Consider the following 25,697-nt stretch of genomic DNA (forward strand, 5'->3'; position numbering starts at 1 on the left):
GCAATAAAAGAGAGATCAAAGAGAAGCGCCACAGCGCGGGAAACTCAGCCGTGACGAGTCTGCCAGTGTCCCGCGCTCCTTTTTCATCACCTTATATTTCTGCGTGTCCGAACATCAATCAAGTTAGTTTTAGGTCTTTAATAAAAAATGATAAAATCAGTCATTTTAAAAACACGCTTAAATGTCACTTGATGTACATTTGCGTTATGCGCGTGAAAACTTGTGAAGAACGTGAATAGTTTATTTACGCTTTTGATGCTTCAGCGCCACCCTTGGATTCTTTTGCAGACTGCTTAATAAATGTTTGGTATTTTGGGAGGAAGGGGGATATTTCACAAGAATTGGTTGTTATGATTTCGTGGTCGGAGTGGGTGCAAGCGAAGCCGAATTTACAAGCCAGAAGAAAAAAAATGCAGAGTTTTGTTTGCAGTTGCACAATAGTAATTTTAGCCAAAACACAGAAACTTGTCAAATAAAGTCTTGTGGAAACAATCATTTTATTTTCAGTTCGTTAACGTTAGTAAAACTTCGTTCCATTAAATATTCAATTCGTTTCATCATTGAGCGTCTCATCCTCCCACACTGAAACTAGTTTTACCACAAATTCCATTGAAAGAAAATCTTCCATCTATTCACTTATTTCTAATAACGATAATGCGTTTTGTCTGGAAATGTCATTTATGTAAAACCATGTTACTTAAGCACTATTTTCAACAGCATTTAATCTGGGTTTAAGGTAAATGGGAAATATTATGCATTATCAAGCTTTATAAATGCCTAAAATTTCATTTACATATTTGCATAAACTTCGCACATTGCACTTCAACAGGTGTACATAATACAAAAAAAAACCATTTAATGCGTTTATAATATCCTGCTGTAAAACTCAGATAAACTTTACACTTTTGAAAGACTAAACGCTTTGGGGAGAACATGAATCGCATTAAAACTACACCACACAAATAAAAAGTATCAGCTATACAAAAAAGATTTAAACATTTCAATCCCGTTTATAATGTGCGGTTTCTGCATTACTTCAGCGCCCTCTGCTGACAAAGTCCTGGTACAGTGTGTAAAAAGGGAACGATCTGAACCCCCAGACTCTACACCAAACGAACTCTTGCATTCAAAAAGGTGGGAAGAAACATACATTTAAAAGCACAAGCTCAAGAAACACTGCCAAAAAGAGACCGCTGTCCGTGAATAACCTAAATGTTGGTGTTTCTCAACAAAAATGATCGCATAGCTTTGGAAGACTTGAAACAGTCTACATGTACAGGGCATTTAGCTAATTATTAAATCCAGATTTAACTCCACTATACAGAAAAGAGAGGTCAGGAGGTTCTTTTAAAACAGCTTTTGTGTATCAAAGACAACTGTCGCATAAGTTTTATAGTAATGCGAGTAATGGTGGTCTACACGTTCAACTACTGCTTTTCCAAATCCCTGCTATCATGCTCCTGTCTACACCTCTCCCACCATTTCTCTCGCTCTCTCGACTTCTGCTTCTGTCCATTTTCTCCCTCACTCTCTCCCTGCTGGCACTCCTGTGTGTCTCATTCCTCCATCTCTGAGGGCTCCTGCTTCCATCTCTTTTATATCTCCCTCGGCTCTCGTCTGGTTTATCTCTCCCTCTTTCTCTGCTTCCATCTAGTTTATATCTCCCTCGGCTCTCATCTGCTTTATCTCTCCCTCTGCTTCCGTCTCGTTTATCTCTCCCTCGTTCTCTGCTTTCACCTCGTTTATCTCTCCCTCTTTCTCTGCTATCATCTTGTTTATCTCTCCCTCTTTCCTTGCTTCCGTCTCGTTTATCTCTCCCTCGTTCTCTGCTTTCATCTCGTTTATCTCTCCCTCTCTCTCTGCTTCCATCTCGTTTATCTCTCCCTCTTTCCTTGCTTCCGTCTCGTTTATCTCTCCCTCGTTCTCTGCTTTCACCTTGTTTACCTCTCCCTCTTTCCTTGCTTCCGTCTCGTTTATCTCTCCCTCTTTCCTTGCTTCCGTCTCGTTTATCTCTTCCTCGTTCTCTGCTTCCGTCTCGTTTATCTCCCCCTCTTTCTCTGCTGCCATCTCGTTTAGCTCTCCCTCCCTCTCTCCATTTCTCTTTACTTCTCTCATTCTCCTCCCTGCATCTCTCTCTGTGATCCGGTCTGGTTTTGCCCTCTGGTGATCTGTGAGTTTTCTCTCCTCTGCAGCCCCGCTCATCGCGTATTGGAGAGTGCCGTTTTGACAGACCGTGTGACTGTTTGTGGCCATCACGCTCGCTCTCGGAACCGCTGTCACTGGATGGGTCTCTCTTTTTCTTGCTTTTATTCTTGGCTTTCTTTCCAGACGGTTCCTCCGGCTCAGAATCGCTGCTGCTATCTTCTGAAGAGCTGCTGGATGAACTTTCACCCTTGGCTTGTTTCTTTTTCTGTTTCTTTTTGCCCTTCTTTTCTTTTTTACCCTTCTTTTTCTTTTCTTTCTTCTTTTCAAGACGATCAAGTTTTCTAGCCATTAAAAGATGATGAGATTAAACTCATTTTAACATAACATCTGGAGGTCCATTTTGACAATTTAAAAACCAACTTTAAACTATTAAATCCGTAAATATAGGTAAATCATATATTATATTTCAAATTACAATGATATAGCTTACACATAACAGCCGACGGTACCGTACGTACAGTAAGAATGTATATTTGTAACCAGTGTCATTTTGAACCACAATTTCCAATAATATAATATTTCTAATATTATGATGAACATTATTAACCTACAATTTTACATCATTATGTATTATTATAAAATACGTACTTCATGAATGTGTTACTTTTGTCAATAGCTGTATCACGTTATTTTAATGAATTATTTATATGAATTGTGATGTGTTATAAATACCTAAGCAATTTCTGCTTTTGTTTGGAAGATAGAGACTTTAGAAACACCACCTCAGGATCATCTTCTTCCTCACTCGCCACAAATTCCTGCAACACACAATCAATAAGTCCATTCACAGACTACACACAGAACAGGTGAACAGTACAGAAACACAGGTTTCTTTCTTGTAATTGCAGCTGTTGGTCTGATCAGTTATAGCCGTACTCTCAAACTGACATGAAATACATGTGAGCCGGTCATGTGATCCCGTGGCCCTTTTATCTGCAATGACACGCTCAGCTCCAGACATGGATATTGTTGGTCTTTTGGGCAGGAAGCAGGATATTACCTGTGTTTGATTACTCATGGTGTTGCTCCTCTCAAGAACACATTTCTTCAGCGCAAAGCCGCTGTTTCGCATCTCTGCCATTAACTCGGAGGGGTGCATTGACGGACCTGTTAGGACAAATCACTCTTTCAGAACAAATAATGTTCTCCCCCTCTGAGAGATGTACACTAGCAGTTTTGTTAACAAAAAGACACAACAAATCAACTCTCTCGTAACACTGCTGGGTTAAGAGTGCAATACTGTTTTCATAAGCAGAGGTTTCAATCCATTATAACACACAGTGATAGAAATTTTCTGCACGAGTGACACCTATATAAACTGTGCTGGAATACACACAGGTTTACTGTAGTGCTACACAAAACACATATACACACTTTAATATATATATACATTTTCTGATTAAATCAAGATGCAAATGTTCAAAAAGAATGCCATTACAAACACGACGCATTCTAACATGACAAGACCGCCACCTGCAGGATAAAAAAAAATCTCTGAAAGAAGGACAGTAAACAAGCTAAGAACAAAACATTAAATTGATGTTTGTTTTTCACTTAGCTGTTGAATGTCACAAGCTTTTCCAATTTGTAAACATGTTATCTTGTCGCAATTTTCAACATATCCTTTCAAATTATCTCAATTATGGCTTTTTGCCCTTAAAAGCATTGTTTAGAAAATGACTGTCCTTCATATATAATTTTCGAACAATCTGTAATTTACTGACAAATTATACAGCAAGTATAAAATATTTAGACTTTAACTAATTTAAAAAAAAAACTTTAAGTCAATGTAATATGCATTTTAGCGAGACCAAAATGTCTTGAGTTTTAGGAATTATTTTATTATGCATTTATACCACTGTTGGGCAATATTAGTGACATGAAATAAATCAATTAACCATCCACAAGGATTTAGTTGAAGAAACCCCCATACATGTGGAGATACTGTGTACTACTGTGTTAAGACATACCTGCTTCTTCATTGGCCATAGAGCTGGCATTAATCCCTGACAGGCCAAAGAGGGGACACTCACGATCTGTGTTCACATGACCCCATTTATGACACTTAATGCACCTCACATTCCGAACCTAAACATCCACAGGGCCAAAACATTAACTGCATAATCACACATCAACGGGTAAGCTCAAACTGCTTATACAGGCTAGACAATCAAAACTACTCACCTGAATCCCAAACGGCTGATCGCGAATATTCATGTCATCCTTAGCATATCTGCATTGAAGAAAAAACATTAGAGAGAAAGCTTTAAACACAATAACATTTGTAGAGGAGTTTTCCACATTGAAACCATAAAATCGTCAATAAAAGAACATACTGTTCACGAGGTGCCAGTTTCTGCCATTCAAACTTGTAATCAGATTCTCCATCCTACAGAAAAAGCAACGATCAGCAGTGAAGACTGACACAATGAGTGCTCAAGATGACGTATTCCAAGTTTGATGCTGTCAGGTCACTAGCCAAATGTAAAATGCAGATGAACATTACCTCTTTCTCTTTAGTCTCTTCTGCTCAACGTGGGGAATATGAATGACAGGAGATAAAGAAATGATTAAAAGTTTGAGTGAAAATATGTTTTGTTGTGCAGATTGTCAGCTATTATAGTAAGTTCTCAAATGATAATGATGAAAAATGTTTAGCAGTGATCAAACCTGGTGTGGTGTTAAACATTATACCATTCAACCCAGATCAAATCTGCCATTTAAACGTCCTTAATTCTTAGGTTAACAACATCCTGAAAACACGTAATCTTCTGAAACTTTAACAAATACCTTTGGATGCTCCCGGAGGAGCTTCATACATGAAATTAAGCCCATTCTTCACCCGATCATCCCCCATCAGCACCCTGGAAATAATAAGAGCAACAGGTAAATTGCAGATCACTTCAACATCAATGATCATGTTAAAGCGCACTAACAAACATGAATGCCTGTGGTTATTCAGACACTTCTCACCTGTTGTTGTAGGTGTCCTGCTCCTTTACGTAAGCCTGCATGAGGTCCTCCTGCTTCTTCTTATCGAAGGTTAATTTCTGCTCTGCCATCCAAACCTGAAACCACAAGTTTGATACGTTTAACAATCATTTACACACCAGAACAATCTGAGCAAACGAGATTAAATACACGCTTGTGCATATTTGTTACAAAAAACTCATCGGTAAAGTTGCTTAATAAAAGTTAAAGCTGACAGACAGCGGCGAGCTAATGTTTACATCAGAGCACACGTAGCTTAGCATAATAGCAGCGTTAAAAAACAGGTCTTAAAACGTCCCGCTTGCCTTTTTTATGTTGCATTTTGAGGCAGGATGAAAATCCTTCTTGCACATGAAATTTGCGAACGATTTCCCCATGTTTGACTACCGGTGTTAACGCTGTAAATATCATACAGTTAGAAAGAACAGAGGCCACCGCTCGATGTCGATCAACAGCAACGTCACTCACAGCGTCGCCTTTTTATGACAACAACAGCGACGCATTTCCCGGTTAAGAGTCCCGGCTGTATAAAAATCAAGTGATAAATAAAAAGAATAATTCCATTCTAATAATCAAAAGAATACATTTTAAATTATATATATATATATATACATATATATACATATAACGGATGCATTTTTTTTTCGGTCCTGCTTGCATATGTAAACACATTCAGAGCAACCATTATTTACAATGTTTATCTTTAAGCATAACTACAACATAAATGCATTTCAAATGAACTTATAAATACAATATTAATGCACACATTAATTTAACTATGAGGGCGTAAACAAAAGTCATCCACACTTGACTCGGGAGGACGTGCTACGTTTTCCAATAAGCGACTCTTGCGTCTTCTGACTCCGCCCACATAGACTCCGCCGCAGATTTGACAGTCATGTAGATTGACAAGAGTCTAGTGTCCGACTGTCGCTCAGCGCTGTTATTTCATTAGAGATCAGAGAAACACGCATGCCGAAGTCTGCACTCAGTTTTGTTTACTAGGAAAAGGAAAGTATTCATTTGTAAAATCTCACCGAATATTTCGCGATTTCTCTTAAGGTCTGGCACCTCAGCAGGACGAGGTAAATCATATTTTGAAGCATCATATATTCTGCGAATGTGCTACTGCTAATGTTGATTTATCTTTATGAACGAGGTCAATCATATTTTAATTCATCACATAGTGCGTATGTGCTACTGCTAATGTTTACCGATCTTTATGAACCTTGATATTTTAATCTTATGATTTACTGTATTTAACTGTGCTTATAATATTAGTGACCGTAAAATATGTTATACTGTACCAAGGATCAAGATTAGATAAATATTGATAATCGTGCTTCAACTGTAGGTTTGGTTGCGCAAGGCTTTTTCAGTATTCATGAATCAAAGTCATCTTAGCATGTTTACTAAATAACAACATGAGGTTAAATACATGAACTTAGTGCTATTGATTAGTTTTCGTTAATTGATTTATAGGGATTGTTGGGGAACCATTTCAAGTTCATTTGATATTGATAATGACCTGCAGATTAAAATGAAGACAATGCTGATGGTCTGTTTATATGTTTGTACTAGATGCTCCCAAACTCTTGTGACACATTTGTAGCCCTTCCTCCATCAACAGAGGGTCAGAATATTGTCTTCGGAAAGAACTCGGACAGACCCTGCGATGAAGTCCAAGAAGTGGTGTACTTTCCCTCCAAGAACCATGAGGATGGAGTAAAAGTCGAGGTTTGTTTTTAAAAATATCTAGGATCTGATTACAGTTGAAAATACTCTTGAATGTTGTCCCAGACTGACTTTAAATTTCACCTAAACGGATCCGGCATAATTGTCTGGAATCCTGAATAAAGCACATTGGTGTCATTTTTGTTTTTTTCCAACACAAATGTACAGTGTACATATATCGAGATCGAGCAGGCAGCGCACACATATGCAGTAGTGCTGAGCCGACCCGCCTGGCTGTGGGGGGCAGAGATGGGGGCAAATGAGCATCAGGTGTGCATCGGGAACGAGGCGGTCTGGGGCAAGGAGGGTGCGGATGAGGATGAAGCGCTCTTGGGCATGGATCTTGTTAGGTGAGCAAATAATCACGTGCTATTTCTACTAACAAGTTAAGGTATTTCATTTTGTCATTGCCTCTGCTAGCGAAAGTATCAAATACCTGCACGATTTATTTGTCTTTAGGCTGGCACTGGAGAGGGCCGACACAGCCCAAAAGGCTCTAGATGTTATAACAGAGCTGCTGGAAAAATACGGCCAGGGAGGGAATTGCATGGAAGATGAGTCCGGGTTCACGTACCACAACAGCTTCCTTATATCAGATCGTACTGAGGCCTGGGTGCTGGAGACTGCTGGGAAATACTGGGCAGCAGAGATAGTAAAGGGTAAATACATCATCATGTGGCACACTGCACATGTTTATAATTCCAGCCTGAGTGCGTCTGATCTTGGGAGCTAAACGGTCTTAAACTCTGTTAGCTATTGGATTGAATTGAACTTTGACGTTTGTCTTTCTCTGTTTTATAGAAGGGTATCGTAACATCTCCAATCAGTATTCCATCACCACTAAGATGGATAAGGAACACCCGGGGTTAAAGGACTACGCACGAGAGAAGGGCTGGTGGGACGGACAGGCTCAGTTCAGTTTCGCAGACGTTTATTCCTTCCAAACTACTGCCCGAATAGAGGCTGCAGGTGGCAGATACTGTGAGGGACGCAAACTCCTGGAGAAGAGCAAAGGTGATAACTGGCATCAGATTCATGCAAAAATTGTTAAATGTCTTGTTCTGCTCTGTATGCCACAATATTATACAGTAAAAGTTTAATGTGATGTGAACCTGCACGCTCATTCTTTATTTTCACGGTTCTGCATTTTAGAAAACAGTTAAGTCATGTTATGTTAACAAAAAAGTAAAAAATTATATTTAGCTTTATCCTAGCTTCTGCTAAAAGGATTTCCAAATCTGTCAAATACACATGATCTCAGAAGTGTATGAACCTTTAACTGCTACTATAGTGTGCATCTGTTGCAACTTTAATATTCACGCAGAATATTATTAAGAAATATAACATTTTGCACACAGGTCACATCACAGCAGAGACCATGATGGATATTTTGAGGGATAAGGAGAGTGGAATCAACATGGAGGGCATGTTTATGACCACCGGTAGTATGGTGTCAGTGGTCCCTACAGACCCCGATCTGCCCGGCGTTCACTTCTTCACTGCGACTCCAGACCCAGAGAGGTACACTGGGGTAGCTGATACTACAATGTACTACAGGGATATTTTGACTTATGTAACCTGCAGAAATGTGTCTCGATTTGTGAATGGCATTAGTAAGTACAGCTTATTTTAGCAGTATTTTAATCAATCAGCTATTAGACAAAACCCATACAGTATACAGAGACCAGGATGTCTTAGAGACTTGAGGTGGGCTATTTTAATTGTTGGAAAGTAAGAAACCACAGAATGCCGTAGCAGCTACATAACACAATGCATGGAAAACAGTTTTAATGATTGTATTTTTATTAACACTGTGGAGTTTTATGTGTTTGGTTGACAGGTCTGTTTTTAAGCCGTTTGTATTCGTGCCAGACATCAAGCAGCTGAAGCACACGTGTTCTCCGTGTTATGGAGAAGAGGATCCTGTGAAGAAGAAACCTCGTTTTCAGAGCAAACCGAACCGCAAGCACCCACTGTTCCTGAAACACGAGGTGGTCGCTGCCATCATCGACAGCACCGGGGTGAGCCATTAAACATTCAATAAACTGTAATGTTTCATGTAAAACAACAGGTCAAAGAATGTACACTATCTGCCAGAGGTTTTGGGACACTTGAGGGAAATGTTTCTTGAAAGTGTACGCTTACATGTATGAAATTGGTTTTGTAGACAAAAAATTGAATTAACTAACATTTTATTTTATAATTTTTTTTTTAATGGATGACCTGAATAATGAAGAAAGAGCAGCCAATAAAAGCACGGAAGTCCTTTAATATTGTTTAAAAAGCATCTAAACTGCTTGATAAAATGACAAGAAAATATTTTAGCAAATTCTAATCAAAATATATCAAATATAACACGGTTTAATTCATTTTAATTTATAAGTTACAAAATAATTCCCATAGTTCCCGTTGTTTTATTTAATAATTTTGATGAGTCTATTATTTTTCTAAATATATCAAAAACCTGTGACCAGTAGTGTAAGTATTGTTTGAATGCAAATTGGTCGGAGTCCCATCTTCCATTGATCAGTAAACTCCAAACATGCCGTTAACTCCATAATTTTCATTATTAAAATCTAAACTATGATTTTAGGAAAAGGTGAAAAATGTTGTAAGGGATCTAAAGAAGACTGTATAGAATGTACCTTTGATATGAATGTTTTCCCATTCGTCAGTTAAATGATATTTACTCTTTGTTTTGTGTTTGTTCAGGAGAGAGGACAGAAGATCATTGAGAAAATGAGAGATCTGGAGACACTGAAGCTGGCAGAGATGCAGAAATATCTGACTTTGGGAATCGAGGACAAAACACTACTGGTGCATCTCTTCACAGACACTGTAACCGAGGAGTTTAACATTTACAGTAAAGCCTGAGAATTGAATTAGAGGATTATTATTGTTTCCCAATACAAGTGAGAGCTGTAACTAACCACAGGGTGTCAGGCACCTTCTGCGAGTTTGTATGTAATTTAAAAGATTATATGTATTTAATGTTTAAACCATTTGCACTGAACAGAAGTCTGTTTCATCATTGTGGACTACCTGTCAAAGACGAATACATTTTCAATTCAGATCCATGTCTGTCATCACGCCCAAAATCCACATATTTTATTGTGTGAACTGAAAGACTTAAAATATGAAACACAAAATAATACTTTCTTTTGCTTCTCGCTCAAACACAAATAACACTGTAATCTCATTCCACATGTCAACAACGGCCACATTCTATTGGGAGAGCGAATCTGCAACACAAAGTTTTATGAAAAGTACAAAAGATTAATTCTTTTTCAAGAACAATAAAAAATAGTTTTTTATTAAAGAACCTGATTAGATCATGGCAAAGCATTCTTACTTTTACATGCAATTCAAAAAGCATCTGTGGTCTGGAAAAGTAGTTTGATACTTTGTTAAATTCAGTTTAAGAAACATTCCCTCATATATGATTCCATATACTTTGTCCAATAAGACCTTTCCCGAAGGAAAATAATACAGTGTTGCTTTTACAATCATAACTGTTGTTGTACATTACTAACAACAACTTAAATCTCAAAAACGACAGTGTCTAAACATTTACATTTACTTTAGGGTAGATTCAGCAGGATCAAATGAGGCAAATGTATGTTCAACACTTAATATTTACATCATATTTTTATGAAATGTAACTGCTTCTCCATCAACCCTGTGTTATTCTGTATGTGTGAGGTAGGTAAGGCCGTGCCGTCTTAACACCAAACTCTTTCACATATTGTTATTGATATTAGTACTGCACAGTTCCCTTAAAGAAATAACTGAACCATCGACATCGTCTCCGCTACGTGAAGCGGTAGTGCAAGGCTTCGTCCTGAAACCCGTGCTCATTGGTGATGTGCTGAATGACTCCGCCCTCTAGAAGACGTGAGCCGTACGCAACCGCCTCCCCGCTGTCGCTGGCCAATCCAACGCTCTTCAGCCAGCGAACCAGATCACTGCCCAGGAACGTCTCTGTGCTGCTCCTCTCTCCGCACCTGCAGAGCAGAGCACGTGTCACCCACTGCACCCAAACCCCCACAGAAAGACCGAAGCAAACGGACAGGAAGAAATGAACCACAAAACACAAAAAGAGTCATGCATAACACGGATTCGTACAAATGAGCAAACGTGTATTAGCAAACAAGCGTGCAGAGGAGCAAACAAAACAAGTGAAACATTCAAATTAGATGAAATCATTCTCATTACGCACCAAAAACCACACCAAACACGTAAATTCATGCAAAACTGACATTTTCAAAGGGTGTGGAGGAAGCGGTTGTGAGGGTCTTTACCTCTTCTTGTGAACTACATCTTTGATGCACTGTTCTCTGTGAAACGTAAGGAACTGACCGCAGGTCAGTCTGATCTCCTCAGACGCGGTGGAGCCCGTGACCTCTGGACTCCATCTCTGCCACAGGCTCACTAACCTTTATCAACACACACGGCCAAAATAATCAATTCGGATCAATCCGGGATGCGTTTGCGCTCACACGGAGGGCACTCTGGCAATATTTGGGCAATTTTCTGGTATCGGCGTTCTGTGTGAATGGGGTTTAAGAGAATGTAAGTGTGGAGAAGAAGAGGTGGAGGGATGGAGGTAAGCCGCTGTGTATTAATACCCCTGATTGGATGGTTACTGAATGAGTATCACCTGTGGTACATTAGGCCGATTATCTGACGTGTTCCTCCCAAACTTTGTTAATAATAACAGAAATCTATACAATTTTCTGTTATTAATGCATTAGCATTGCTATGTGCCGTTCTAATGTCTTTTGACGTTGAAATATACTGTATATGTATGTACAAAATATATATAGTGATTATATACATTGACAAATATCTTTACCTCTTTTTGAATGGAGAGATTATTAGGTGCTTGTCAAGGCCAAAAAATGCAAATGACATCAAACCCTACATTGAAAAAGACGTATACATAAGACAAGAGAGAAGTATGCAGTCATTCGCAATGCTATCTGTCTGGTATATAACACATAATACATTACCTGACCATAATTTGCCACAACACAGAAGAACTGCAGCTCTAGATAAAGCCGACCTGGAACTTTATTAAAGAGCCACCACAGACAACTGAAGAGATTCTGCAACAAGCACAAAAACAGAAAGTGAGCCTAGGAGGAAGGATTTCATTATAATTAACTGTAACTTAAAGTATCATAGTTAACCATCATTTAGAAATGCTGTCATTTCATCATTCATCGTATTACCATCTAGTTTTAACCACAGTAACTGAATGGTAAAAACTGTATTTTTTAAGATAATTTTGAGTTTTTCTAAACATTGAATATAGATGTGACTCACAGCGAGCAGACTGACAGTGAGTAACAGACACATCAGCACATGCCTGGTTGTCTGTGTGTCTGTGTTCTCTCTGTCTGCTTCTTTCTGTTCCTCTTCCACCAGCAAACAGCCAGTGGATGCACATCTCTGACCGCACAAACCTGAGCACAGCCGTTACCAATAAACATCATCATCAGACAGCAAAAGATGTCCAAACACTGCCACGAGAGAAGCGATTTCCACTAACAAACAACACCGGAGTGACTCATATATTGCAAATGGATCAGTCCCGTGCACAATGATGAAATAACTGGAGGAATATCAAAATGGACGTGTGTGTAACCTGACGATGTAGAGGAACGCTCTCTTGTGCTGGTGATCATGTCCGGCATGGGCTGCACTCCAGCACACTCGCATTCACACATCTGACAGTCTGAAACACACACACACACGTATGTTGTTTGAGAAGCAGTGTTACAGATCTGGAATCAGACGCAGTGTCAGTCGTACCGGCGTTGATGCTGCCTGCTGTCGAGGGTTGATCGATATTGTTCTGTGTGTTTGTGTCACAGGCAGGGATCAGATCCTCTTCACTGTCAGACCGCGAGCCGATCTGAAGCGTCTGATGATCCTGCGTCTGTCTGCTGAGTAAAGCGAGCGAGACGCCACACACAGCGATGCTCACACACAACACCACAGACGTGCAGATGACCTGCGGCACACATTCACAAAAGCATTGCATCACCACTACAGCAACGGCAGGGAAATGAGTCATGTTTTTCCTCATAGTTTAGGTCGACGTGTTGATCCGTGAGCAGAGGGCTTTTGTTTGAAGTACCTGTGTCTTCCCGTAGAAGAACGCAGAGTCTATGGTGTCTGGCATTCTCTCTCCTGACAAGAGAACGACGCTCACGGCCAACACAGGCAGACTGCAGGACACGCAGAGAGAAAACACATCCACCAACCCGCCATTTCATTTAAAGAGGAAAAGATTATGAGAGAAAAGACTCGAGTGATGTAAAGTAAACGTGCGGCTCACCCCCAGCCAGCGATGAGAGCCAGTCCTGGTCTGACCTTCACCTCCTCACTTCTCCTCATGAGGAGCATGGACAGACTGATCAAACCTTCATAACACACACAAATACTATTACGAAACCTCATAGTAACATTTGTAATGCCAATATTTAACAACGGAAAAAAGCCTTCCTTCTTGATTTTTGTGTGTGTAGCTATGAAGTAATGTAGAATATGTGCTTTAGTTCTCTAAATGAAGAATGGTCTCTATTGGGCGGGTTTGAAACCATCACTTTAATCTTAATTTTCAACAAAATAATTCTTTATTAAACCCTTCATTAAATGAATTGTTGCAAAACAACTGGCAGTGAAATGACCAAAAGAAATATAGTATATACAAAATTGTGTATCATCGATACTACCAGACATCCCTTTTGTGTGTGTGTGTGTGTGTGTGTGTGTGTTTGCACATACATGTCTAAGTTTATCAAATATGTGTAATATACATTCATATGTATACATAATGTGAATTATATTATACAGTATAATATGTATTTATGTAAATATTTGTTAAATATGCATTGGTATATACATATACATATACACAACACACACATCATATATGAACATAACATTTATTTAGGGATTAATTGATTGTGGGTAATTGATCTGAAAGTACTATTTTGTGCATACAGGTTTAAGGTTGAAGTTTTAGCGATAGACACTGTGAAACGTTAAACAATAATAAAATGTCACTGACTTTACTTGTATGACAGCAACCGTTACTTGTAAAATGTGTGTTTGTGTTAACAGTCGTGGCAGCCCGTATGTTTATATTATAATAGTGTGTTGTGACACAGGTGGTGTTTTATGATTTTTCGACATCGTGACAGTTGATGTTCTCATGACTCACCCGGCCAAACATACGTGCTGTAGAGAGAAGAGTACAGTAGTGTAAAGCTCAAGACTTGACCCAGGAGGCTCTCGCCCTTCACCGCGAAGTTCCATGATATCATACCCACACACGCCAATAACTGCACACACAGACATGAAGACAAAAGGAAAATCGACTGACATTCCGCCACCAGCAATTTCACGAAACACTCTTGCTTCTGTATCATATTCAAGTTCTGCTCGCTCACCTGTGCCACAAACAAGTTTATAGTGAACATGTGGGGAACTCTGCCAAACTTGCGGCTCAACAGCATGACTGCAACGCTCCACACCTGCGGTGACAAAAATAACACAGACAACCGCACGTTCAGAGGAGGTTTCAAACCTGCAAAAACAATCTCTAGGAACCAGTTTAACAGCTCTACACAACTCCAATGTTAGGCCTTAAACTGAATATTGCATCACCTTGAACTTGGATCAAGATATTTCTGGTTTATCTTCTGAAGCTATACAGAGACCAGACCCACAAGGAAGTAGGTGCGTCTCAACCACTGCGCAGCATTCAAACATGACTAATCCCATTAGATTAACCAGATTTCATGATCTGCTGGTAGTTTCCCTGAACGTAAATCAAAGACTTTGTTCCTGTCAAGCCTCCGTTAGTTTGTCATCCTTACGGATGACGGCGTTCACGGACAACTGCTATTATACTGATAAGAACAAAGATTTGCGTTCATCCCATAATAATCGTCTGCGTTACAGCCTTGGCAACACAAACATGTGCCTTCACCACCAGCGCTGTTTATACACATACTTTTGAGAAAAAGCAGAACAAGAGAAAACTGTGAAGTGGAAGTGAACACGGAGAGATCTGTGCGCTCACCAACGTGAAGAGACAGATGATGCTGATGTTGAAGCTGACGTTCTGTAGCGCTAAGGCCAACACCGTCGGGTCCATCCAGGGAATGGTCAGCAGCCAGGCGGACACATACATGATGGGTGCGGAGAGGAACGTGCTGATCACCATCCCTGAGGTCACCTGAGGATGGATCACTAAAAATCAGCGTTATGCACAGAAGATCGTACACAGAAGCTCTGAAAGCTCAACACTTAAAAAAAGCAACAAATCAAACCAAACAAATGCTTCTACAGAACTAACTTTACTTTTCTGTAATGACATCCAGAAAGTGTCCAAAGTCCTCATTTGTTATCTGTTGCTTTATCATCTCATCCAAGTTAAACATTGTGCTTGATATGCGTGTGTGTGTGCGATGTCGTCTTGTGTATGTGCAAATCGTGTCTTATCCAAGCGTCCTCCAAAGTCCCAGCATTGAATGTGTGGGACGCCATTTGTTGTGCTACGCGAGACCAGGTGTCCTTCGGTTTGATATTTTGGGTGATGTTTTAAACAGGCGCACATAATGCACATACCACCTCCAGCTCCATGTTGTAGTGGGATGCATAAATGGCCACGCTGGGTGCCGTAGGAAAGACTCCGTACAGAAAGGCGTAGTTTGACAGACTGCTGTGATTCAGAGAACTGCTGAGGTCCAGAACCTCAAGCATCCCTCTGCATATCAAAGGCATCACCAGCCTAAAGAAAGCATTGACAGAAACCATCAGAAACCTCATCTTTACACTCTTACGACATCTCAAGGTCCAGTGATCATGTCAAGTTGTTTAATTGCGTTACACCGTGTGTCTGGCCTTCCAATGTTTCAAAACATTTATGTAAATGTCCACTTTGCATGTCAAAGCATGGGTGTGCTGCATTTACACACAGACTACAAAACTACACACTGTCCAACAAGTAATGACAAACACAATATTATTTCCTACTATTGTAGGATAGTGGATGATGTACCAAAACTGAAAATTGCTAACATTCTTCCAAATATCTTTCTCTGTGTTCATCGGAACAAAGAAATGTACACAGGTATGAAACAACCAGAGTGTGACTAAATGATGACATAACTTAAATGTTTTGGTGAACTGTCCCTTTAAAGTCACCATGAAACGGATGTTGCGATTGACTTCTTTTCCGTATCGTGACACGGCTTTGGAAATTAGAAAACAACTCTTTCAAAATTTGAGTCTGATCCAATCCTATGGGAGACGTTTTACCTATATATTTAATAAAATCCCAGCCGTGACTTTTTTGGGACGGGCGGTATATATAATAAAGAACATGATCCATTAACGCGTAACACTCACAGTTTGGCTGTGATGAGCAGAATAAGGGCCACGACCGTAGAGCGTGTGAGTTTCTTCAGCTGACCAACCATAGACAGACCCAGATAAAACAGCGCTGTGCCTCCGAACGAGTTCGCCAGACCATCCACGAACTCCTCCATGAAGGGTGGGATCTTCTGTTTCAACAGAAAGTGGGAAATCACCCCGATCACCACCATAAAGATGATGGGGTTCCTGATCACTTGAAGAACCACCAAACCCAGCACCTTCACTTTGCTCTGCTGCTGATGTTGGCCCGTCCTCCATCTCTGAACCTCACAGAAGGCAAAGCCCAACGGGTTCAGGATCATGAGCGAGACGGGAGCAACCAGGTAAATGTACTGCAGGTACTCGGGATGAGTGTTTCGGTATAGAGCTTCAACTGTCGAGGTGGAAAAAAGAAATGCACATTTGATTACAAAAAATACTGTCATGCAAACAAGGGAGCATTAGGAGTAAAAAACGTTTGGACAACTGAAAGAAAGCATTCAAGACTTTAATCTAAAACTCAACAAACAGGCTGTGCGACAGATGGATCGTGTTTTTGAGAAAGTGAAAGAATCATGTAACTCATACACCCAAACGTACAACTGACTCGCGTCATGCTTAAATCCACTTGGACCCTGGTTGGTTTGTGGCACTAAAGTGCATTTGTTGACATGCAGTGTGTTGACTTTATACTCACCTATGGGGAACCCTAGAGCAAAGTCATTACTCTGTGTGGCAAATATAGAGAACAGGCCCGCCTTTGAAAAGCGACTCTCTCTGTCTGCCAACAGCAGCGTGAGTACACACACAATAAAGAACACGGTCGCTTTCGCCACCAGAATACTGAAGAAAAACGGCCAGATGACGTCACCAAAGTCCAGAAGCACCATGTTCTTGAACAGCAGCGCTGGCAGTGCAAACTTGGACACGAAGTTGCCCAGTCCTTTGGCTTGCGTGGCCGAAATGATGTTCGTACGACCGGCCACATATCCGCACAGAATGATGCCGAAACATTCAAGCAGAGCTGGGAAGAGTTTATCTATAGACATGCTGGGTGGGACCGATCCATCCCTGCTGCTGACAGACAAATCATCCATTCCGCAACGAGCCCCTTACAGCAGTGCAGACGGGAAATTCAATACTCTAAAAACAATGAAGAAAAAGTACACATTAGTCACACAAGAATTAAAGGGATAGTTCACCTTAAAATAAATAAAAGATGTTTAATCATCAATTCACCCTCTTGTCTTCATATGGCTCTTTTGAGACATGTCTCAACGGTTTTGTGTCAATTGGAGGCCAATAGGCTACAATATATGTAACTTATACGTCATATTTTGTAACGCACAGCACGTGTGTCCGAGTCATAACAAATAACTGGCATGCGCACTGTGTTTATGCATGTAACGTTACAGAATATATATATATATATCAGTTTCTCGCAAAGTTTATCTCTTGCCTCTAAGTGCCTTGTTGTGTTCCGGTTGGCGAGTTGTTGACAGACTCACCGGATCAGCTGATTCCTGTAAATCCCATCCGGCTGCACTATTGTGGCACCGATTCGAGCCAATGTGAGTAAAACTCGCGCACGATCTGACCTTGATCCGTCATCTCAGATCCATGTCGACTCACTTCTGTCTTCTGCTCTGTTCGTATCCGGTACAACATGCGCTGCTGTCATAACGTGATGATCGCATGCAAATTCATTTCACCAATCACACATGGCGAAGGCTCTGCGCATGCGCAGTCCATTGGACCTTTCACGATGTGCTCTGAGCCAAAACAGCCAAGAAGCGAAACTCTGGTGCTTTTGCGAACAGCGCGGCCGCCATCTCGGGGTGAAAATGCCAACAACAACTGACGTGGTTTCTAGCGAGGCAAGGCTTTTGTCAACATGCATTTTCCTTATTCAAGTGGAATTTCAGCTTTAATGTTTTCATTGTTTTAACAAGCCGCGTATATTGCCATCCCGGTAGCAAAATGCCCAGTCGCTTTCACCCCAAAATGGCGGAAAGGTTTAGCTTTGGACCGTTCTATTGAGTTTCGCCTCTTTGTAGCTAAACATTCTGCGGATTAAACGCACTCGCTCGAAACAACCATTCCTAACAAATGGAGAGAGGATGGCTCTTCATAGAACATCAAATAGTTGTAATAATTTAAATCGCATGTGCACTTTTTTAAGGAATACGTGTATGAATGTGAGATTTCCGAAAGCACTGAAATTTGGCTTTAAAAACGAAATTTGGGATATCATTACATTGACAAAACTTAAATCTTTAATATTCAATGGTAAGGTTTGCATAGAATTGCATAACACAATATCTGTAATTGCAGTTATTAATAGCACGGTTATTGTAAAATGAAAACATTACCATATGCATCTTAATGTTGAAAAAATACAGAGGCCTGTAAGATGTATACATTAAATAAAATGTATTATATTAAAAGCTTAAAGTATAAAAGCCCAACCAACATCAACAGATTCTCAGTGAGCAAGTCAAAGGCGACAGTGGCAAGGAACCAAAACACAAGTAGAGGGCAGTATAGTGCTAAAGTGAATAATACGGCCTGTGGATCTGTGCTTTGTCTACAACTTATTTTCCTACATGGCGTTTTCACCCACAATGAAAAGAATGTTTATTGAACTACACAGGTTGCTCACAGGTATAAAACACAAGGTGTGACTGATACAATGCAAGTATCATGACCACAGATCACAGTTGAAAAAGAAACGTGCATTAATCATTATAATTGTACCAATCCTAATGTATATTTTGTCACATGTAACAGGTTCGATCCCAGGGATTGCACATACAAAAGGAATAGTATACTACTATGTAAGTCGTTTTTGATCAAAGTTTCTGCCAAATGCGTAAATGTAAATTATGTTTAAAAAAGATCTAGACCTAAAAATAGTTTGTGCTGTTACTCCTGTGTTGCTCGTTTTTTCTAGAGTAGAGATCACTGAATTTGTGCCACAAACATGAATGAATCCTTAAATTACATACAGTATGCTATTAATTTTCAGTAACAGTATGTTATAAAAAAAGATCATACGTTTCCATACAGCATCTTAAAAAAACATTCTGTATAGTAGAGACTTGAACTCCCAAAACATCCTGCCAAACACATAATGATGTTTTCCAAGACTCTAGTAATGTACAACAAGATGCACTTTAATCCAAGCGACATTCATCTAGCAATTGGGGGTAACGGGGGTGCACCTCTGTCTCTCTGAACTGAAAACACAAACAAACAAATATCAATGAACAATCATGTGGATCCTTCTGAGATGAGAATTCAATTGATTGTAAAAACTGTAAAAGATGGAAATATATCATCAAAACGCTGTGAATATTATGAACAGCACAAACATTTGTAACATCACGTCAAATATACTTCTTTGGTAATTCATGTGACTCAAGTGTATAAAGATGAATGACGAATATTATAATGCTACATAAGAAACACTCACCTTTGCCTCCGGCCTTGCTGGGGTAAGACTTAGGGAAGGTCAAATATGGCTCTGGAGGAGGTAATTCAGACAGGGAATGGAATGAAAACCTGCTCCCCCATTCATCTGTATGACATGAAAACAAGAGATTACCGTATGTCCAGCCAAACAGAGTCAGTAAATAAATATTCTCGAAAAAGTTCAATATAAATATAAAATGTTAAGTGAGTTTGTGAATAAGGACTTCAGTGGCAGTTTTACCTGTGGCAGGTGGCGGAGGACACTGAAAACCATTCAGCATGTCAGGGGGAGGTGCAGGAGGAAAGCCGGATGCTCCGGGACGGTCCGGTGGTGGAGGGGGTCTGCCGGATCCTCCGGGTCGCCCCGGAGGAGGAGTCACGCCTCTATTTCCTCCGGGCGGAGGTGGAACAGGACCTGGAGAGCCACATCAAAAAAATACTTCTATTTAAAAGTTACAGATGAGAATTCATAGGTTACTGCATTACCCCACACACACCTGATCGTACAGATGGACTCCGGCCTGTTGGAGGAGGCAGTGGGCGCGTGTCATTGGGCGGCGGGGGCAATGGGTTGGAGCGTCCAGGTGGCGGCGGAGGAGGGAGGCTGTTTCGTGGAGAGGATCTAGAGCTCGGCTCATCTCTGGATGAAGGGGGAATGGGCGGCAGGCCCCCTCGTCCTGGAGGTAGACATGGAGGTGGATTTCCCGGAGGTCTCTGTGGTTTGTTGTCTGTCGAAGGTGGTGGCGGTGGTCCATTACGAGAGAAAGATGGTCTGTGACCGCCTGAGGGTGGAGGAGGAGGAGGGAAGTCATCTGAGGACCTGCTGGGGACTGTGGGTAATGGTGGCCGGGCACAAGCGGGCATAGGTGTTGGAGGAAAGGAAGATTCCTTCGGGGCTGGAGGAATGCTGAGACGTCTGCCCGACTGGCTGGGGGGCTGTGAGGAATGTGGTCGACCTCCTCCAGGCAGGGGTGGGGGGCCGCCAGGAGAGCTGTGCTGTGGCTGGCGAGTAGAAGGAGGTAGAGGTGGGGCTCCAGTTCTTCCAGGTGAAGGTCGTCCAGAGGTTGGGACCGGGGGTCTGCTTCCACCTGTGTTACCGGGTGATGGGAATCTGCCGCCTGTGGGAGGCATCGGGGGTCTTACTGCGTGGACGGTGCAAAACAACAAGCCAGGTTGTAATTTTAATTTAACAAATTTACATTTTTGCTTTTAGGTAAATCACATGAACAAATATTACTTTTGATATAGAATAAGAATAAAGCCCACTTTTCAGGATTGGTGTTATTTTGTATGTTTAAACATTGTCTTAAAATTAAGCTTGTCCTGGTCATTACTGTGATGTTAAAATTTGTAATACCTTGTTATGGTATGACTTTAAAATCAACATTCAATACAACTAATGCTACTGTGATGTATAAATACTTCAAAATTATTGTATATTTGTATGTATATTTCTATTACGTTAATGATAAGTCCTGAAACAGATTATGTTTAAATATCTAACTATCTTTTATACACGTGTACTGTTCTTTATGTACAATCATTTCTAGAATGTTTATATGATTTGAATGATTACCATTGCTGTCTCTGCTCCCTGGTGATTTTAGCCGAGGCATTCCACCTTGAAACAGACCACCCAATCCACCTGGAGCTCCACCCCCTCCTCCCCCTCCACCTCCGCCTCCACCTCCTTCCCCTTTGGGCTCTGTACAAACAAAAATATCATAAAACATCAATAAACTTATGACAATCACCACTATTGCATTTGGTCTTGTGAAAAGAAAAGATGAAAACGCACTGTCCAGCGAGGGGGCGCTGCGGTCATTGGTGACTGTTTTCTTCAGCCGAGCTCCTTTCCCGATGTCAGAAAGTAAAGCATTTCTCCCCTGCTGCGCAGATCGGTTCAGAGACGGCTTCTGTATGTTTGCCTGTGGACATACATATGAACATATGTATTATGAGAAAAAACTATATATAATACACCTGTCGTGGTACATTTTTCTAACTCTATCATTAGATAAACACAATTATACATTTCTATTTTACACATTACGTATTGTAAACAGTGAATATATAAATGGTGAATGTGAACCTAAACTAAAATTCAACCTTGAAACATTTTGTACAAATCAAGTAATAATAGATTCATGACCGGGTCCGTAGTGTCTTGTATTATATTGTTTGGTTTGTGACTGATAACAATTCCCACACTGAATTTTACTGTTATTTTTGTAACAGGTTTTTCACGTATTTTTGAAAACGTCAAATTACAGAAAGACTGCAAATTTACAAGAAAAACGTGTAATTTTACACGACAAAGCTGTTATTTTACTGGTGCCCAAGCTGTCAGAAAATTGTTTCTGATAATAATATTTTTCGACTTAATTCAGAAGTATCAACTATCCAGCAGTTCTATAAAATATATAGAAATATAAAGACCTGAACAGGTGTCCCATTGTAAAAGTCTGAATCACATTGACATTGTGGATACCAGTCAGCAGATCACACGATGGAAACGGAATAATAAACTAAATTATTTTACTTGAGAGAGTGTAAAAGGAAAAACGGTTCATATGAGGTGTTGGGTAAGGGTTGATCTATTAGATAGTTTATAATAGTACCAGTCATTTGTCTTGTGTGTGTGAGAGAGAGAGATGATTAAGTGTCTCATACCGATGCAAAGGTTGGTGGAGGTGGTGGAGGAGGAGGTCCAGACATCTTTTCTTTATTGTTGTTTCTTTGTTTATTTTGCACCTACAAAACTGAGTGCACAACAAACACGTTAACAACTAATCAAACAATAACTAACCTATATTGAAGACATCTACAGAAGACACGTAGCCTACTTTACCTCCGTGCAATGTCTCATTTACATTTGATCATTTCCTACATGCTGCTAACAATCAAGGGCCAGTACGATCTATTTCATCCAGTAAAATAAAGAACTGTGGTAAATCACAGCGAGCATCTGTGTTTAAATGACTGTGGATGTTATAGGAAGTCAAACGACACCACGGTGTGTTTCTCGTGTCTCTTGCTTTAGACAGATACTGACATTCTTTTACACACTTCCTGAACAGCTACTGAAAAAACACACAAGCCTCAGGTAGCAGTCGCTCCAGTGACATTAAGATGCTGCCGGTATCAGATGCTTTGATATATTTCACAGTACTACCATGGTCTTTTGGACATGGTACAACGGGACCACCACGTTATTTCCCGTTAAATAAATATTGAACACGTCACCCTTTTTCTCAGTAAATATATTTCTCAATGTGCTGTTGACATGAACTTTTCAGCAGATGCCGTTAACATCCCAAATAATCCATACATACAAAGAAAACAAAACAAACAAGTTCACCAATTTTTGTGTAATAACATGGAATGACACAGGGGAAAAGTATTGAACACGCTTACTGAAATGTATTTAATACTTAGTACAAAAGCCAGTTGCATGGATCACTCAGGTGTGATTCGACCCATTCTTCCACACATACGGTCTTCAAATCTTGAAGGTTTCGTGGGACTCTGATCTTTAGTTCTTTCCATAGATGCTCTATTGGATTCAAGGTGATTTGCTGGGCCATTCTAGCAGCTTTATTCTCTTTCTCTGAGTTTCCTTGGCTGTGTGTTTGGAATCCTTGTCTTGCTGAAAGGTCCACGCTCGTTTCATCCTTCCTGTAGATTCTGATTATTCTTTTACTCTTCTGTCAGAAATCTTGCGAGGAGCATCAGGTCGTGGTTGGTTTATGGCCCCAACAGTGCTCACTGGATCATTCAGAAGTTAAGAAATCCTTCTATAACCAATGCCATCAGTATGTTTCGCAACAATAAGGTTGTGATGGTCTTGAGAGAGCTCTTTGCTTTTAGCCGTTATGAGATGACACCTTGGTAATGATATGCCATTAGTTGGGGCTGAACCATCTGACGTTAATTTTCCTTGACAAGGGGCAGGATTGCTTTAGAATTACTGATAGATTTCAGCTGATGTCTTGACTCTCCATGCCTTTAAATACCATAGAAGTACAGGGATACCATGTTTTTTTTTTAAAAGGACCGGTTTCACACAGACTGTAGGACCTTTGTAAAGTGTCAAGAGATTTTATCTGCTGCTAAGCTGATCACACTGAGCCCAATAACTTCCTAAAAAGAATGTAGATAACGGCAGAAAACAACTTGCACGTCTTAATAAGTCACAATACCACACATCGACAGCCGTCTTTTTGCTAGAATTGAGCGATACACAACTGCTGTTGAAAACATCTTGTACACATTTAGCTTTATAATTCATTCTGACAGGTGTAGTCATTAAAGAATTATCAATTTGTTAATATAAAGTTTATATCCAATACATTTTCCAGTGTCACTTTCATTCTAAACTGCCATCAGAAATCAGAGGCTGAAAAATGTAGTTATCATTCAAATTATTTTCTAAAACGGTAAGTTCTGGACCTTGATTCTGATTGGCCGGGCTCTATAAGCCATTATAAAATACCCCGATTTATAACGGCTGACCGCATCACATAGCCTAAATATCATTTTATTTACTTTATTTTACAAAACCTTGCTGCGCACATGGATTAACTGTTTTATAAAAGCAATAAGCCCCACAAAGCAGTGAGTTACAGTGGATTTTATAACAGCTACAGGGTTTTAGGCACAACCTTAGCTGTTATAAAATCCACTGTAACCCACTGCTTCGCGGGGCTTATTGCATTATCATCATATTTGTTTGATAGAATTTAGATAATAAATAATAATAATATATTTCTCATCAGAAGAACTAAATGCGTAGTGATAAGTGCACTATAGTTCAGATTGATTAACAAAATTAAGATTCTTTGTACATTTCAATCACATGCTTTTAAAAATATAAACATATGAATTCATAGACAAAATATATTTATGCTTTTAATGCTTCGAGCTCTAATGCATTGAGCCACACTTCATTCTCGGAGCAAAGCTGTTATTATTATTGTGCATTTCTTTTAGATCAAATGCCAGAAAAAATGCTAAAACATAAAAACTAAAACAAACTATCGTAAATATATTATTTATGTCTTGTTCAGAAGCTGTGTGAAAGACTTGGTTGCATTTCCTCTATTGAGTTGAGTTTCCTTCTGTGGTGAAACTCTGTCAAACACGCAAGTACAATAAAACAAGAAACAGCAACTATAATCCGACAGAGACGTTCACAGGCCTTCATCAGAACATCTCTCTCATCATTCCCTCAGCAGCTTCACTCCATCATTTATACAGACAGAAGAGAGACTCACATACCTGTGTCCGATCATCTCAAGGCACCGGAGCCAAAGTTCTGAACGGCGATGAGCGGCACTTCCTGTCTCCAGCTGCAGACCAATCAAAGATGTGACTGCTGCTTCAAACCGGTTGTCATGCAACTCAAATGAGCTGCACAGCGCAACAGCGAATGCGACCACACGCGTTTCCTCTTGCACACGGTGTATGTGAAAGAGTGAAATTAGTTAGTCAGGAGGTGTTATGAACTTAAGCAGAACATGAACTAAATGACTCATCTGGAGAAAATAGATCTGACACAGGCCTCTGGTTTGTGGTCATGTACAGAAAATGTATTTAAAACCCTCTGCTATTAAAGCGCAAATACACATACCAAAAGGATTATTAGGAACGGCACACTAATACTGTGTTTGACCCCCTTTCGCCTACAGAACTGCCTTATTTCTTCGTGGCATTGATTCAACAAGGTGCTGAAAGCATTCTTTAGAAATGTTGGCCCATATTGATAGGATAGCATCTTGCAGTTGATGGAGATTTGTGGGATGCACATCCAGGGCACTAAGCTCCTGTTCCACCACATCCCAAATATGCTCTATTGG

General features: G+C 40.1%; 4 protein-coding genes across 10 annotated transcripts; 1 reads left to right on the forward strand and 3 right to left on the reverse strand.

Annotated features, from left to right (window-relative positions):
- Window positions 1-478: 478 nt before the first annotated feature.
- Window positions 479-5,697, reverse strand: cirsr (corepressor of RBPJ and splicing regulator). The gene is made up of 10 exons (XM_079464241.1): window positions 5,502-5,697; window positions 5,179-5,273; window positions 4,996-5,069; window positions 4,712-4,731; window positions 4,542-4,594; window positions 4,390-4,438; window positions 4,176-4,293; window positions 3,206-3,312; window positions 2,878-2,963; window positions 479-2,486 (listed from the first exon to the last, which is right to left on the reverse strand). The coding sequence occupies exons 1-10, from the start codon at window positions 5,571-5,573 to the stop codon at window positions 1,424-1,426; spliced, it is 1,737 nt and encodes a 578-aa protein (XP_079320367.1). The 5' UTR covers window positions 5,574-5,697; the 3' UTR covers window positions 479-1,423.
- Window positions 5,698-6,081: 384 nt separating this feature from the next.
- On the forward strand, window positions 6,082-10,264 carry scrn3 (secernin 3). Of its 2 annotated transcripts, none has more exons than XM_079464246.1 (8): window positions 6,082-6,281; window positions 6,778-6,933; window positions 7,099-7,280; window positions 7,390-7,589; window positions 7,732-7,944; window positions 8,289-8,451; window positions 8,771-8,951; window positions 9,643-10,264. In XM_079464246.1, the coding sequence occupies exons 2-8, from the start codon at window positions 6,778-6,780 to the stop codon at window positions 9,802-9,804; spliced, it is 1,257 nt and encodes a 418-aa protein (XP_079320372.1). In that variant the 5' UTR covers window positions 6,082-6,281; the 3' UTR covers window positions 9,805-10,264. The 2 variants fall into 2 exon arrangements, with proteins under 2 accessions (XP_079320372.1, XP_079320373.1); XM_079464247.1 differs by having other exon boundaries at window positions 6,156-6,281; window positions 6,827-6,933; window positions 9,643-10,259.
- On the reverse strand, window positions 10,223-18,084 carry gpr155a (G protein-coupled receptor 155a). 4 transcript variants are annotated; one of them, XM_079464242.1, is made up of 16 exons: window positions 17,874-18,084; window positions 17,063-17,508; window positions 16,360-16,759; window positions 15,577-15,739; window positions 15,029-15,184; window positions 14,394-14,477; window positions 14,165-14,285; window positions 13,277-13,361; window positions 13,076-13,166; window positions 12,748-12,949; window positions 12,581-12,670; window positions 12,259-12,398; window positions 11,943-12,038; window positions 11,786-11,850; window positions 11,232-11,366; window positions 10,223-10,934 (listed from the first exon to the last, which is right to left on the reverse strand). In XM_079464242.1, the coding sequence occupies exons 2-16, from the start codon at window positions 17,460-17,462 to the stop codon at window positions 10,742-10,744; spliced, it is 2,421 nt and encodes an 806-aa protein (XP_079320368.1). In that variant the 5' UTR covers window positions 17,463-17,508; window positions 17,874-18,084; the 3' UTR covers window positions 10,223-10,741. The 4 variants fall into 4 exon arrangements, with proteins under 4 accessions (XP_079320368.1, XP_079320370.1, XP_079320369.1 ...); XM_079464244.1 differs by having other exon boundaries at window positions 10,223-10,960; XM_079464243.1 differs by having other exon boundaries at window positions 17,825-18,022.
- A 536-nt stretch (window positions 18,085-18,620) lies between these two features.
- Window positions 18,621-25,317, reverse strand: wipf1a (WAS/WASL interacting protein family, member 1a). 3 transcript variants are annotated; one of them, XM_079463659.1, is made up of 9 exons: window positions 25,120-25,317; window positions 22,513-22,601; window positions 21,638-21,767; window positions 21,416-21,544; window positions 20,337-20,981; window positions 20,081-20,254; window positions 19,841-19,945; window positions 19,529-19,604; window positions 18,660-19,451 (listed from the first exon to the last, which is right to left on the reverse strand). In XM_079463659.1, the coding sequence occupies exons 2-8, from the start codon at window positions 22,555-22,557 to the stop codon at window positions 19,558-19,560; spliced, it is 1,275 nt and encodes a 424-aa protein (XP_079319785.1). In that variant the 5' UTR covers window positions 22,558-22,601; window positions 25,120-25,317; the 3' UTR covers window positions 18,660-19,451; window positions 19,529-19,557. The 3 variants fall into 3 exon arrangements, with proteins under 3 accessions (XP_079319783.1, XP_079319784.1, XP_079319785.1); XM_079463657.1 differs by having other exon boundaries at window positions 18,621-19,604; window positions 25,120-25,252; XM_079463658.1 differs by lacking the exon at window positions 25,120-25,317 and having other exon boundaries at window positions 18,621-19,604; window positions 22,513-22,679.
- Between the last annotated feature and the right edge of the window lie 380 nt (window positions 25,318-25,697).

The sequence above is a fragment of the Barbatula barbatula genome (assembly GCF_947034865.1).
Source record: "Barbatula barbatula genome assembly, chromosome: 9".
NCBI lineage: Eukaryota > Metazoa > Chordata > Actinopteri > Cypriniformes > Nemacheilidae > Barbatula > Barbatula barbatula.

Bases quoted from the DNA above. Each gene is read 5' to 3' on its own strand.
- cirsr (XM_079464241.1), bottom strand. From the start codon at position 5,573: ATGGGGAAATCGTTCGCAAATTTCATGTGCAAGAAGGATTTTCATCCT. The intron at 3,313-4,175 runs GTATGTCTTAAC...TTGTCCTAACAG, and splicing joins TATGGCCAATGAAGAAGCAG to GTCCGTCAATGCACCCCTCC. The intron at 2,487-2,877 runs GTATTTATAACA...TTTAATGGCTAG, and splicing joins CAAAAGCAGAAATTGCTTAG to AAAACTTGATCGTCTTGAAA.
- scrn3 (XM_079464246.1), top strand. From the start codon at position 6,778: ATGCTCCCAAACTCTTGTGACACATTTGTAGCCCTTCCTCCATCAACA. The intron at 7,590-7,731 runs GTAAATACATCA...TCTGTTTTATAG, and splicing joins GGCAGCAGAGATAGTAAAGG to AAGGGTATCGTAACATCTCC. The intron at 8,952-9,642 runs GTGAGCCATTAA...GTGTTTGTTCAG, and splicing joins CCATCATCGACAGCACCGGG to GAGAGAGGACAGAAGATCAT.
- gpr155a (XM_079464242.1), bottom strand. From the start codon at position 17,462: ATGGATGATTTGTCTGTCAGCAGCAGGGATGGATCGGTCCCACCCAGC. The intron at 14,478-15,028 runs GTGAGCGCACAG...TTGTCACCGCAG, and splicing joins TCATCTGTCTCTTCACGTTG to GTGTGGAGCGTTGCAGTCAT. The intron at 12,950-13,075 runs GTACTTCAAACA...TGTGTGCCGCAG, and splicing joins TCTTCTACGGGAAGACACAG to GTCATCTGCACGTCTGTGGT.
- wipf1a (XM_079463657.1), bottom strand. From the start codon at position 22,557: ATGTCTGGACCTCCTCCTCCACCACCTCCACCAACCTTTGCATCG. The intron at 21,545-21,637 runs GTGCGTTTTCAT...TTGTTTGTACAG, and splicing joins CAGCGCCCCCTCGCTGGACA to AGCCCAAAGGGGAAGGAGGT. The intron at 19,605-19,840 runs GTGAGTGTTTCT...TTGTGTTTTCAG, and splicing joins CAGCAAGGCCGGAGGCAAAG to TTCAGAGAGACAGAGGTGCA.